The sequence below is a fragment of the Vanessa cardui genome, chromosome 15, assembly GCF_905220365.1.
Source record: "Vanessa cardui chromosome 15, ilVanCard2.1, whole genome shotgun sequence".
Classification (NCBI taxonomy): domain Eukaryota; kingdom Metazoa; phylum Arthropoda; class Insecta; order Lepidoptera; family Nymphalidae; genus Vanessa; species Vanessa cardui.
In genome coordinates this window covers 2,556,513-2,572,209 of record NC_061137.1, presented here as the reverse complement: position 1 = coordinate 2,572,209, position 15,697 = coordinate 2,556,513, and the positions used below count along the sequence as shown (strand labels likewise).

General features: G+C 31.2%; 1 protein-coding gene across 1 annotated transcript in view; it reads right to left on the bottom strand.

Annotated features, from left to right (window-relative positions):
* Positions 1-10,423: 10,423 nt before the first annotated feature.
* LOC124535850 (connectin-like) overlaps positions 10,424-15,697 on the bottom strand; it is a 111,564-nt gene continuing 106,290 nt past the window's right edge. Inside the window, exons 2-3 of the mRNA XM_047112239.1 lie at positions 11,543-12,581; positions 10,424-11,256 (exon numbers count right to left, since the gene is read on the bottom strand). Of these exons, the coding sequence (XP_046968195.1) occupies positions 10,781-11,256; positions 11,543-12,572 (1,506 nt within the window). The 5' untranslated portion in view covers positions 12,573-12,581 and the 3' untranslated portion in view covers positions 10,424-10,780. The remainder of the gene's footprint in view (positions 11,257-11,542; positions 12,582-15,697) is intronic.

Below are 15,697 nucleotides of genomic sequence, written 5' to 3'. Positions count from 1 at the left end.
ATCAAGACTCTTAGAACTATAATAACGCTTAACTAAAAGCTATTTTCACATTGATTATCCATTCATACTTATTATATAAAACCTTCCGCTGAAATTCTTGCCAGTATTATTTGATTTTTATTCCACTGAATATAAAATAAACAAAGTTACATACGAAACGTATTTGCTTTGCACGTGTTTATTTTCATTGTAAGTTTTAGTTAGTATTTACTCTTCTGACAGCTCGCGGTTATATCTGTTTGTTTATGTCGGCTATAGGAAAGAGTTACGTCGTTTTGTCGTTTGCAAAATAATTTAAGGTAATAATATTAATATTGTATGGTATTAAACACCACAGTTATCTAATAATATCAGTTATTTCTTGAGCTCTCTTGCGTCACCAGCCGTGGGTAGTAAAGAATAGGGACATATCGTTTATATTTCTAGTTATACTCACTGACTTACCCTATTAAATAGAATACAAAGTCAATACTTTGCACATAGCAATCTATGTAGCGGTAGGTTATATAATGTATAGTACCCAATCAGAGAGACTTGCACAAAGCTCAACTACAAATTAAAAACTATGCTATTAAAAAAAATCTATTTTTTTTTGTCCGGGTATTGGCCTGTATGTCTGATCTGGCTTAACTTAAAAAATTAGATAGATCAATTTTGACGGGACTTTCACTATGGATTGCTGACGTTTCGAGAAGTAATTTAGATAACTTTTAGTTTTGGAAATTTCGATCCATAAGTGGAAACACTGACACGATACAAAGTAATATAGTTGAGAGTATTAAGATATATGAGCTTAGTTACTATACGCCCGGAACAATATCTGGTTTATTGAATGACGAACCGAAACATTTCAACGATGCCATCACAAATATGCTCTGCTTATAAAGGGTATGGAATATCCATAACCCTTACACGACTTGAATGTCCGCTATAAATACACAAAATACTTTATGTTCAAATTAGTTTCTTAGTCATATAGAGTTAAATGATAATTTACACGCTTACAGCGTTGTTAAACAAATTATGATTTTTGATACCGGGTAAAAGTAAGTATCAAACAAAGCATCATCACTACAAAGTATAAAACAAAAAGTCGCTTTCTCTGTCCCTCTCTCCCTACGTATGCTTAAATCTTTAAATGTACGCAACGGATTTTGATGCGGGTTTTTTTAATAGATAGAATGATTCGAGAGGAAAGTTTTTGTATATAGTACATGGACAATACAGTAAAGAAACATTGATGATTTTAGAAGTTTCTAATGTGATGTCGTAAATAAAGAATTCTGAATTCTGTAGTATATTTAGTATCAGTATTCCACTCGTGCGAAGCCGGGGCGGGACGCTGGTATACATTTAATGGAATAGTTCGTTATAAAATATATAGATCAGTTATTTTTAGATATCCTTCTTGATCGCTGAAATCATAGAAATCGCTGAAATTCTGTGCGGAAATGCACTTACGGAACGCTATCCACTCGAGTCCGACTGGCATTTTACTGGCTTAGTATATATGTATACTTTATACATGTATATTCTGTAAAATACGTGCATACTTAGATGGGAACATCGTATTTAACCATGGCCATTGTGAAAACGAGAAACTGTTAATTTTCTTTACAAAAAAGCCTCTTTTGAGGAAGATCTGCAATTCTGAAACGGTGTATAATATAAATTTAATATTAAATTCGAACAAGTTTACTTATTCTATAAATATATTACAATAATGCTATAATTATAAATTTTGAAAGAGCTTACAATAAATCACATTGTAATTATAATTTTTGTTCCACGACAACTAAATCTTATTACTGAGTAATAGAGTTCATAATTTAACATATTATCCAAAATCATAGCGTGTGTAATATTAACAACTTTGTTGCTTTAACCCACGAAAGCATAGGGAAAACTTTATATTATATTCTATCACAAAGTTTGTACGACACGGTTCTACAATAACTGTATACGTAGACACACGTTGTATGGAAGATTCGTTTGTTTAAGTAAAATTCTCACATTCCGAGGCTTTTAGGTGATGAGATTAGAGGACGCCTGTGTTAATATAAGAGACAGAATTAGATGTGTCTAAATGTTAAACACGACGCCATTTTGTTTATTTTGTAGATACGACGTTTCTAACATTGCCATTTCAGGTGTAATTGAATTAGATAGGGATCTATATTGCGTATATGCCAATACGTTATACTGTACCAAGATAATAATTAACATTTTGCTATTATAGATTATAATCTACAACGTACTTTGTATCAATTTTTAGATTAGATCAGCCGTTCTGGTGTGATTGAGTAGCAAGCATCTCCATAGAAACTTTAGCATTTATAATTTTCGTAAGATGATAACACCAGCGACCTGCGACCCACGGCGTTTAAAACATATATGTAGTTATATTTCAGGTTAAAATAAACGTATACAGTTTGGTGTTGATATATTTTACAGGTTCGATATCTTTGAATGAGAGTGAGATTCGAAAATATGAAACCTTAATTGCTAAAATATAATATAATATATTTTAAAAATGCATTCAGTATTAAAATAACATCTAGTTATAAAATAATATTTTATTTCTGACTACGAAATGTGGTCACACGTCTGGAAATTCCCTAGACGATTATGAATTAAAATTATGTATTACATAAAAATGTAACTTTTGTTAATGTTACGTTGGAAAGTAATCCGAGCGAAATGGTCGTGATTTCCCGTGAATGAGTGCGGTGAAACTGCTTATTTCGTGAGCCGAGGTGAAATGCGTGGTAGTTTGAACTCATAATTTTTAGGACTAGTGACTTTAAATTAAATTATTAAGCCTGTGTACGATTTACAATCTTCAATTCAATTATTTTGAAAAGGTTTTCATTGTGCTATTTATATAATATATGCTAATTTATTGAATGAAAGCGTAAAAATATTCTTATGTAAATCAAAATATATCAGTATTATTCTATATAAATACAATTTCAATATATTCGGAAATAGCTTATTTCTTCTTCATGAGCTTTGAAGGTCGTGCTTGTACTGTAATGCTTACAACGATGTGTCAACTAGCTTCTCCCACACCTGTCGTCGACTCGTCTCAAGCCAGTCGGAATATTGAGTCCCGTTTTATTTTAGTCTGGTCGAACCACTTCTAAACTTATTTTAAACAATTTTATATACAGACAAATTTCTTTACGAAGCAAAATTAAACCTGACGTCTTAGGAAGTTTCTGCAACTATTCCGCCGTTATCCCTATTATGATATGAAGGAAGGGATGTAGGCTGAAACTGTAATTTTCGAGGAGAAAATAAAGCCAACTAATTAAAACGGTGTTAAAGTTCGACCCTTGGGAGCCGTAAAAACTTCGCAGAGTTAGCTTCAGGAAATGTTTCAACTTAACTAAGATGCGAGTGACGGCGAACTGAATCGATTTAATATGTAAATTGAACATTTTAAACTTCGTTCGAATTAGTAGTGAAAGAATACCCGAAAAGTTTAGCAATGTTCGAAGCAATTGAATGTAACGACTGAAGAACTCTATAAATATATCTGATCAATTGGAAAGATGAGCACGATCATCATTTTTAGTGTATAATTGTTGACGTAAATCGAATAGAAGGGAAGAACATATTTATTAATCTCACAGATATGGATTGTAGTTCACCAAAGTTTAACAAACAATTCATAAGGATTTTATGGATGTTCGGAAACTAACTCTACTAAGTTTTCCTTATTAACGATCTCTTTGAAATAAATTCTGCTACATTAAACAAGTAAAAAATATGGTTAAAAATTGGCTACTAAGCTAAATATTAAATTTTTTAAAGTTTGATATTATTTATCTGAATTGAAGCAGTAATGCGATTAATTAATTCTATTGATTATGTGAAATTGAATTCGATCATTTTCTATAGAAATTTCAGTAACGAGTTTCAGTAATGTCAGACATGAGGCCATCCTTGCAAAATACAGTATAATTTGAGTTAATTGCATGATTAATAGTAAAAGGCTTAGAAGGGCACGCTGACAAGATACGTTACTTAAGGAGTTTTTTATGTATTCTGTTGGACAAATTTATTATTATAAATTGGACAACCTTTTATGTCCTTTAGGTACTAATAAATTCATTTATTGTTACTATTTTTAACTGATTTTAATTCAAATATGTATTTAATAGACACAATGTAGTGTTTTTTTTTTTATAAAATGTAAACTGTAATATAGCTACAAATAAACATCAAATTTTAATCGTATAATTTTTTTTAATTTACGTTTATTATATTAAACTGAGTATCTCATTTTTATTATTACATTTATGAATACAGAAAAAACATTGAGTACATGTATAAGATTTTTATTTTCGAATTTCTAGATTTTGTAGGATATTAAACTGTCTACTAATTTGAACGCAGAATTGACAGGTTATTCGTTGCTACAAAGATTGATTGCTTTTGACCTCAATAAGGCTTTGTTGGACGAGTAAAAATTGGATGAGAATAATAGTTCAATCAAGAGTTAAAGATTTTAAGCTGTAAATCTTAAAGTTACTGCAAAATAGCCAATACTGAGTTTCTTGTCAGTTTTTTTGGTTGAATCTGCTTTCGAAACCAGTGGTAGTTTTATATCTTATTCAGTACATGACGATTCTGAAGTGCTATTATAAGTTTATTTGATTACGTATTAAAACTAATAATTAAGGTTATATAGAAAAAAGTGATGAGCAAGAGCATAGAAGGAGGGAGGGGAGGAGGATGACTTAAATATACAGGGATCGAGTGTGTGAGAAGATATATAAGAGAGATAGAAGTGAATGATTATAAGAGGAATAAAAAGAAGAATAGACGGCGAAGACATACTACGTTGAAACGAAATAGATTGGGACATGGGCAGAGAAAAGATTAAAGGTTCTGTAGAATTGAGTATTGGAATTTTACATTATATAAAAAAATTTAGGTTTCAAATTAATATACTAATAACTGTAGAAATATTTTATCATATGTTTAACGAAGATACTCGTATACTAGAAGATACTAGAAGGCGCAAAGCGTTTCGTAAATAAATTAATACCTGTTCAGTTAAATTTAAATTGAGACAATTGCCGAGAAATGTGAGTATCATGTTCTTATTTAAATATATAAAGCGACCTCAATCAAGTGTGGAAATACCTCAATGAATAAAAATAAATATTCATTGCGGCGAATTGCATTCTTTTACGTTCCAAGCCACAGTTCATCGCTGTTCAACTTAATAACTCAATTCATAAAATTGACACGTGATAGAACTTATTTTTCAGTCTTGGAACCTCTGAACAAAAACTACTTTCAGATAATATCTCTCTACTGTACAGCATTTGTATTAAAATTGGAATTGTACCCTTTAAGGTCGTACCCCTTATTATCATTACAAACTAAGTTTTACCCCTTAATTTAGTCCCCTTAATTTTCTCTATATAGTTAGTAGGGTGTGGGAATATGGGTCGCTTTGAATAAATATCCTTTAACTTACGAGCTTCATGCATGAATATTATGTGCTAAATCTGTATTCTTGTTAATGTAGCATCCATAATAAATGCTTAATATACGTATAACTTATTAAATTATACAAAATATCGTAAGGTTCCGACCATTATAAGTAGTATAGTTACATAGTTAAATTGCTTCTTATAAAGAAACTACTAGTTAAGCATCGCATATTCTATTTTCAATCAATAGTGTTTAAGCAAATGATCAAGTGTAACAGGCACAAGGAACACAATAAATTAGTCCCCAAGGTTGGTGTCACATTGGAGATATAGAAATGATTAAAAATTCTTAGGCTACCAATGACAATAGACGGTGTTGACCACTTACCATCAGGTGGTCCATTTGCTCGTCCGCATACGTATTACGAAGAGCCGAGATGGAACAGTGGTTAGAAGGCGTGCATATTAACTGATTATTATTATTCCTATTAGTCTAAATTCAATTAATGGAAATAGAACTGAGAAGCACACCCACTTATTCTTAACTACCTCCTTCAAAAAGCGCTATATCTTCTATTATATAAGTTTTACGTACTTATGTCGGTTCACTGTTTTTTTTTCGAATAGGTGTTCAACAAACAACAACAAACGCCTCCCTTTTTTACGTATAAATTGAGTTATATGTTCGTTCACAGATAAAAGGAAAACAGCTTAAATAGAAAAAATCAGGTCTATTTATGGTAATATAAATACACACTTTAATCACAACATCTTAAGCAACATTTTCATAATGTGGATTTATTTTTATACTTTTATAAAATTCTATGTAATTTTGTCTGTATACCTATCAAGGTAAATTCACTGAACCAATTTTAATTAAATGTTCACATCACATAAGTAAGTAAGTAAGTGTGAATCCTAAGAAAAGTCATAGGTTTTAAACCTAACACCTTACAAACAACCTCTAAAACTTGAACGAATATGCGGGCGATTAACTAGTTGACCATAAGTATGACAATCAAGTACATACGTAACAAATTTCACAATAACTTCCATGTATAGCATTCACTAATATAATGTTTAATAGAAATTCAAATCGTTGATGTATTTGACACCGATGCATAATCCATACTTTTAGCGTTCCAAGCGCATTTCAGGACTGCATTACACGATGTCAATTTGATAATAGCGCTGGCATCAGTAATATGAATTTCCGAAGTTATGTAATATAGTTTCATGAGATGATATTTATAATTTAAAACGAATTGGCATTGATAAAATTATTTTGTTACTAGAACAAAATATTGGGTTCACAAAAAACTAAATCTGATATTTTAAGATAACATTAAGACTAAATTTTACTGATTCATTATTAAAGGAACTTATAGAAATAAGAAAAAAAAAATGCCGTAGAGTATATTCAAGCTAGTAATCCCACGCATTAGGCTTAGTCCCAAATTCCTTGAAGACTGATTTGGTGTAGTCTATGCCTAAAAAAAGAATACCGCTCTGACCCTTCCAATTATAGGTCTATAGCCATAACCTCCTTGTTTCCAAAGGTAAAAGCGTCCATTATTAACTGTCTGAGGAGAGCACCTAGAGGAACCTAAGCTGACTAGAGTCGCCAATACTCAGTTAGTGATCTCGTGAATGAAATGAGTTTTTGCAAATCAGGAACATTCACTGCTACGCATGTCTAATATTTCTCAGGATAACGAGGAAAACCGAAACAATCTTTTGTCTGAAATTAAGTTCATTAAACAACGATTCAGACCAAGGCCTAACAGGCCTCGGTCTAGTCTAGTCAATTCAACACTAAAAAGACAGAAGTTTGTGGGTTAACTGCTAAACATCCATTGCTCTTCTCGATTTTAAAAAGTGTTGAATACTTGGCTTAAATGTTTATTTCTCGTTCCATTCCGCTGATAATTGGAAGGTACTGCTTAATTGACATCGAAAAGGCTTGGAGTTTTCAGCAAGGCAAGATGATACTTCACGTCATCTCTTCGCCTAAAAGTATCACCTCTGGTTGGGTGCTTTTCAGTATCACTCTGTGCCATTTGACATATTGAGTATTTAATGCAGAATTACTCATATCATAAAAAAAAACCGACGTTTCAACAAGGAAATCGTATATACAATATAAAAGCAATAATATATTCCAAGTAGATTATTTTAAAATTAAGCTTTATTTAAAAGTAAAATTCACAAAAGAGTAAAATCCTATCGCTTTTATTATTAAAAGGTTTTATTTGTACGACAAACCCGTTTGACATTCGCTGAGCCCAAATGTTTCACTTAGCAAAATAAACAAAAGCAAAAAGAACATGGTTATATGTTATATGTTTGTCGTATCCGTTATTTTTATTAATTTGAATATGCTAATCTGATTATTACTTTATGTGTCATATAATTTCGATTTTATTGAGTAAATTGTAATTAGTCGGTGGCAGCCGATTATCAATTAAGATAGGCGATAAAGGTTCCTAATTTAGTCAGATTAGTAAATCATGATCAACTGAATGTACTGGTTTGCTTCTAAGGTCTCCCTCTCTCCCTCTCGCAATAAACTGACTACTGCCACTTTCTTCATCAACAGCCCATGTTTGTCCACTGCTGGACATAGGCCTCTCTAAATGCACGCCACTGTTGTCTTTGTTTGGCTACTCGCATCCAGCTCCTGTTAACACTTTTTTCATAACCTCATATTACTTATTACATCGTACTAATACGTCTACATCCATAATAATCTATAATAGAGCTGAGATGGCCCAATAGTTAGAACGCGTGAATCTCAACCGTTGATTGCGGGTTCAAACCCAGGCAAGCACCAATATAGATATGTGCTTAAATTGTGTTTATTATTCATCTCGTGCTCGGCGGTGAAGGAAAATATCCTGAGGAAACCTGCATGTGTCTAATTTCATCACAATTCTTCCACGTGCGCATTCCCCGCATTGGAACAGCGTGGTGGTATATGTTCTAAACCCTCTCCTTGATGGAAGAGGAGGCCTTATCCTAGCAGTGGGAAATTTACAGGCTGTTACTTTACTTTACTTTACGTCTACATCCAGAAGATAGTGTATGTTTACCACCAAAAACAAAAACTTATTAGTGCGCAAATATTTCATATTTTCAATCTTAAATATTTCATTTATTACTTTTTGTATTCAGGATGAACTCTTTGAAATCTCATCATAATTTCATAAGGTATAAAAAACGTTTTCTCATCATCATCACCCTCCCTCCCTTATACATTTTACATGGGCAGTTGGCACAGCATATCATCTTCCATACTTCTCTTTCAGATGTCATCTCACAAGTAACATTCTTTCCAGCCATATCGTCTTTCTCACAATCTATCCCTCGATTCTTTGCTCCTTCTTCTATATCCATCCACGTCCAAGCTCAAGACCTTCTTCAAAGCGTGATCCTCATTCCTCCAAATAACACGTCCATACTATAACGACCGCTTTAACATAACTTCTCGGCTATCGGTACCACTTTTATTATTTTTGTATTCCATTCGATAAATTTTATTTTCCATTGCAATATTTCTAATTTCAATCTTTGATGAAATTTATATCGTTTTATTTTATATTGCAATAGTACGAAGCCCTCTTCAAGCGAGTTCGTTTCGTATTAATCGGTTTTTGTTTTTAATTAAAACTAATGAATAACTTGCAATACTAAAAGATTATCTAAAAACCAATATTCTCAATATTTAGTTTCAGTATTTTTTTATATTACTTTAAGTTTTAACACGTTTTGGAGTTTCGAAGTGTTTCGTGCTTTGAGAAGTGAAGTGAAACTGCGGTAAATCTGTAAGTACTCCTATAAAATATGATATCTATCAATCCAGAGTGACGTCATTTGGTTTCAGCTTAAATGATATTTATTAATGAGAATAGAGGCTGTGTCTTAATTGAATGATGTAACTGATTTATTATTTTGTAATTATTATATACGGATCATCACATGTCTACGACATAAGCATTGTTAATTAATAACAAAGATACAGAACACAATATATATGAAAATAACTGACAAAGGAATCTCACCTAATACTTAATGTTGGCCCTTGTTTAAATTAAAATAATATGCGTAGTTAGCTAGCGTCGGTTTAGAAAGGCCTTGACCGAAATCCCTGAAGGATATTGACAATATTTTATAATTATGCGAAGGACAAGTTGGTGGATACTATAAAATAGATTCTAGGCTAATTTTATTATAGAGGTCTATTATGTAATAACACGGGGCAAAACTTCCCGATCCCGACTCTAAACTGGGTTTACCTATTCGTATGGATGATATGCTTTTTTTTTATTTGATAATTAGAGAAAATATTTAGTCAATTACCAGTTTTTCTCGAAGTAGTTTCCCTGTTCTTTTGGAAGAACATAGGCCATATATTATGCGTGGTACCTGACAAGCAAGCCCTAAAACTTGATCGAAGCTACTCGTAGTTGCTCACTCGTAGTAGAGAATATTTTGGATTTGATTTAAAATCTCTCATCGTGTAGTAAGTTTTTGAGTAATCCTTTGTATTAAAAATTAGTAATGATGTTCGTGTACAGGACAATAAAAAAAGATACTCCTATATTATTTTATTATGATGTAAACAAATATTTCAAATCAATAACTATCTATGTAAAATCACATCAACTTATATTTAAATACAATATTTACAAAATTTAATTTACAACAATAAACACAATATTTACATACTAATAATAAAGATATAGCAACGTGAATTATAGAGATTAAAATTTTGAAGACGTTTTTTTAATCAACATATAAATTAAACTTGTACTTTATAATAATTTTACTTACATTTATATCACATTTCTTTACAAAATCCTTATTTATATTTACAATACTTACATATATTGTGATTGAATAATTAATTATTGTTAACAAATTATACGAAATATCAATATATTAGCATGCGTAATAATATTTATGAAACATTTAACTATTATTTGGTTTAACGAAATTAATCTTTACAACTATTAATAAAATTTAATCTATCCGATTACATAAAATATCCATACTGGTTTTAAAGTTTTACCAAAACCTTGCCTTATCTAAATATATTAATATGTTAAAAATTAAAATGGATTATTATTTAATATATCAAATGATTATACAAAACCAGTCCAGATTTTTTGTAGACGAAAATACAGTAAAACTTGAAGTGAAGCGTTTTTATATATATGATTTAAAGAAGTCAAAACAATATAACTTTAGCATTCGTAAAATAAATGATTACAATGATCTATATAGACAATTTATAATGAAGTAAATTAAATGAAGGAAATAAATATTTAATCAAACAAAAGAAATATTGTTAGTAAAAGTATTGTAATTTTTTTATCAACAGATGGAATTGATGATGATTGTATCAAATTCCTATAATCCTTGGCTTCGTTTTGTGATGGATACGTGTATGTTCTATCCGTAACGCTTTTGACTTCAGCGGGGCAGGGCAGTAATTCAACGGGTATTTGTAACAGTGTCCTTTCGTTGTCTGCTCTTATTTTTTTTGGTTCGTCGATATAAATATCATCAGCCTCATCACCAATATCTTCTGGGGCATCCAAATCATTTCTTATCTTTTCAGTTTCATCTAAATTATTATTAACACCAATTCTTTCGTAATAAGTTAGATGCGAACTCAAAGCTGGATCAGCGTTAAACTTGCAAATGAAATTCTCTAAGGACATCCGCACTTTGATACTTTTAGCTTCGTGCCGGAGTTTGTGCATCCACGCCAGATGGCAGTCGCAGTCAAAATCGTTCCCTGCAACAATCGGTGCCTTAATTAATCTTTAATTGAACTAATGAAGTATTTTATCGTCTAACAGGCCTAATTGACTTTTGTATTTAAATTAAGAACGTCTCGAAAACTCTGTTAAGCAGTATACTTTTACTTAATATATTTTGTTTACAGGGGAGAAAATATTTCAAAGTAATTATATAATATCTTAGAGAATATTCACGCTTAATTTTTGTTTTAATTATTAAAATATTAATGAGACGGGATCGCCCTTATTAACTAAGAAAATGAGAAAGCGAGTTTTACGTACCTTCTAAATAAATGAAACTCTTTTGCATCTTCAAGTTGTCGTAGATTGGCCGTAAATTATCTATCGTGAATCTTTTTAATTTATTATGCCTTAAGTCTAAGGCAGATAATCCCCTGACTCCTTCAAAAAGTCCATCTGTTAATGTGACCAATTTGTTGTGACTTAAGCTCAATTTTTTCAACTGTGATAATCCGTCGAAAGTTCTTTGAGCTAATATATAAATCTCATTATAATCTAACAATAGCTCTTGCAGATTCCAGAGTTCAATGAATGTAAATGAATTAAGTACAGCTATTTTGTTTCTTCTTAAATCTAAGCGTTTTAAATTAGCGAGTCCATCGAAGCATTCCTTTTTTAAATCACTTATATTATTCCTATCAAGCTCAAGCTCCAATAAATTTACAAGATGTCGGAACGCTCCATCTTCTATGACGCTTATGTTGTTACTTGTCAGAAACAGTTTTTGCAATGCCGGCAATTCATAAAACGTATCAGTTTCAAGTTTCTTCACCCGATTCTCGTCTAACGTGAGAACAGTCAGGTTGGGTAAATTGTAAAAAGCGTGCTTACTTAGAACAACAATCTGATTTTTAGTTAATATCATTTCTTGTACTGATGTTAAATTGACGAAAGCATAGCTTTCTATTTTTAAAATGGAACTGTATTTGATGCTGAAATGTTTAAGTTTTCGCAAATATCTAAGCACCTTAGTTGGCACAAAACTCAACCCTCCATCCGCTCTAACGTTAAATGCTAACGTTTCTATATTTGACTGTGAAGTAAAGCTTGGCCATAAAGGATCTGTCTTGTCTATACCGCCGTTGAATACCCAGCATTCTGTTTTAATTGCCTCGTTTATATCCTGGCTGTTTTCGCAGTAGCAATGTACTTTGGAGTCTCGGTCGCTTATATCGCAGATGTTTGTGGTTGTTTGGACGATTTTCTCCTTTTGTTTTCTCCTGTTGGCATGTAAGGAGTCTATTGCAAATAGCAACAGTAGCAAGGCAGCGGGTACCTTTTGAGCCCGCATACCTCCTACCTGAAACAAAAGCAAAAATAAAAAGTTAAGCAAAATTATTTTAGTGACCTTCTTCGAAAATAATTACAAATGATTTTAATTGACGCCGTTATAAAATAAAATTAATGTAGTAGTGTCAAAATTTTAATTATAAATTACGTGACAAAGATCAGGAGCCAATCGAGAAATAAAATTGAAGCGAAGTAATGAAATTGAAATTGAATAATAAAATTGTAAATTCATTCTACCAAAAGTTTCGCATAATTTATTTCAATTCGTAACAAAAATATGCAAACCGAATCGTGACCAGGCCTAAAGGCCTATCACGTCCGGAATATTCAATAAGAACTTAACAGAAATTAAACAGGGCTAATGGAAGATTTTAACGAGATCTCATTAAAGCTTTTAATTGAAATACTTGACAAATTACAAAAAAAATATATTTATTCGGTGGTTTTTTTGTAACTAATTACAAGTTTGAGACTCTTTTAAGTCTAGTTTGTTTGACGACAAAGTAAATAATTAGTTCGTAATGGCGTTGATATAATAATAAGCTTAATATAAAGATGTCAGTAGACGTTCAGATTGAAAATCAAACTTAACATTATAATTATATCTCATTAATATATTACATAAGTTAAAACTTTTTAAAATATTTCAATGTCTTTTAGTGCTAGATTTGCACAGTATATTTGTCCTCAGCGTTAAAGAAATAAATAATGACAGAAATAATCAGTCAACCTGTAATATAGAGGCGTTGTGGATAAGCTACGTAACTCTTTTGTAAACTCTGCTAATGAGACTTGTGCCGCTACAATTTACAAATGGATAAAGTTGTGTACTAAGTTTTGGCACCTCGTTTTTGTCCATTTTTATCCATGATAAGTTACCGAAACTTTTTTACAAAGACCGATTGCCTGACTAGTAACTATAACAACAAGAACTTTTGACCGAAAGTTTTTTTACCTTCATGTATTTTAATAAATCAATGTTTATAACAAGAAACGATGATGTCAAAACAAATGTACAGTTACAGTAAGACCACCTTCGTCAGTTTTCGAATACATTCCTTTATCAAGTCTTAAACTCTTAGTACCTTTTGAATCTAAACATCAAATCATTGCGATATGTCATTCTCGATCGGTAACATCGCTCATACTGAGCACACGAAAATATATCTTAAGGAGAGAAACCTTGCTATACCAACAGTTAATACGCAAAACGATCTTAATCATAATTTATCAAATGTACCAACTCCATATCATGAATCGCTAAAGCAAAACACAGAACAATATGATAATTTATTGATGTCATTGGTCCTATCTGTGGACCGCATTCGCAAACCCTTGTTTTCAAAGAGAATCTCTGATAATGTCAACTTGTTAGATACAGTTTAAGTTTATCAACGGCGAAGGGTACGAATTCGTAGTGAAATACTCGTATGATGATTTATGATATTTATTGGTAAATATTTTTATATGTTTAAAATCAAATATGTAATACAGACCCTTAAATACAATACAATCGAATAAAAGTAATGTGTTGTAATTTCTTTACGAAGGAAATTAATCATTTTCTTACATATAACATAAATAAAGACATGTAGACAAAATATATATAATAAACCATAGATTACAATTTCCAATATATTATATATAAATTGATTATTATTATGGTTATAGAAATTAAAAAAACAAATGACTTACGTCTTTAAAATAATGTTTTTTTTTTCAACGAAAAAGGTATTTTTATGGACGTTATAAATTGTACATTTCTTTGAATACATAATCATGTAACGTTATTTAAACATAGAATTTCATTGTTTTAATTAATTTGTTTCGCCAATATCATTTTAGAGAACAAAAGTGATCTAAATTTAACGTGAACTTTGAGCCGAAACCCCACGTCAATCTCAAACGAAGATTGCAGAGTCAGACCCAAGCAATCAATACTCAGTTTCATGTACTTAATTTGTGCGATACAATCAAAATCAAAACCAAGATATACAAATACTTTAGAAATGTCAATATAATAATATTACAGAAAGCAGTCATTCTAAATACATGACAAATTTCCGCACAATCCTTTTGTGCGGAAATTTTTATCAAGTGATTAGGTAGTCCGTTTTTGTTTAGATAAAATCCCGCAAAAACGGAGAATAAAACCTCGTTAAAACGAGAGCATGAAAAAAACTAAATAATAATATTCTTTATTCAAGTTACCAGTGACTCATAATGTATGTACACAATATATCTTACAGACTATGTTAGTTATATTTACATTTTTTTTTTCAAATAAATATTATTATACACAAGAATCACCGCTGCACCGTCCCGTTTGCAACGGAAGAGCAACGATTCATGTATAATACTTTAATTAATTATTTTATATAACATTTATTATGTAATTTTATATATATTTATATCATTTTATTATCTTAAGTATGTATTAGTGTATACAACAAACAACAACAGCCTGTAAATTCCCACTGCTGGGCTAAAGGCCTCCTCTCCCTTTGAGGAGAAGGTTTGGAACATATTCCACCACGCTGTTCCAATGCGGGTTGGTGGAATACACATGTGGCAGAATTTCTATGAAATTTGTCACATGCAGGTTTCCTCACGATGTTTTCATTCACCGCTGAGCACAAGATGAATTATAAAGACAAATTAAGCACATGAATCAGCGGTGCTTGCCTGGGCTTGAACCCGCAATCATCGGTTAAGATGCACGCGTTCTAACCACTGGGCCATCTCGACTCGACTCGTATTAGTGTATGATAGAGATATATATTATTTATACATAATATATATGTATAAATAATATATATCTCTCTAGTATAAGTATTAGTGTGTAACTATTTGTATGTAAGTTTATGACTGCACCGCCTACGCCGATGGTTTTGGATTCTCCCTTTGATTGGGTTGTCTGGAAGAGATGGCTAAAAAGCCATAAATCCGCCCATTGTACAACACTTTTAATGTACTTCTTTTGTTTTGTTTTGTTTTTTTTTTAATTCTTGTTTTTTGTATTTTATAATTTTATGTTACTTTCTTTTTTGTTTCTGTTTGTGGTGTGCAATAAAGAATTATAAATAAAATAAAAAAAAAAGATACATTATTCTAGATATAATAACA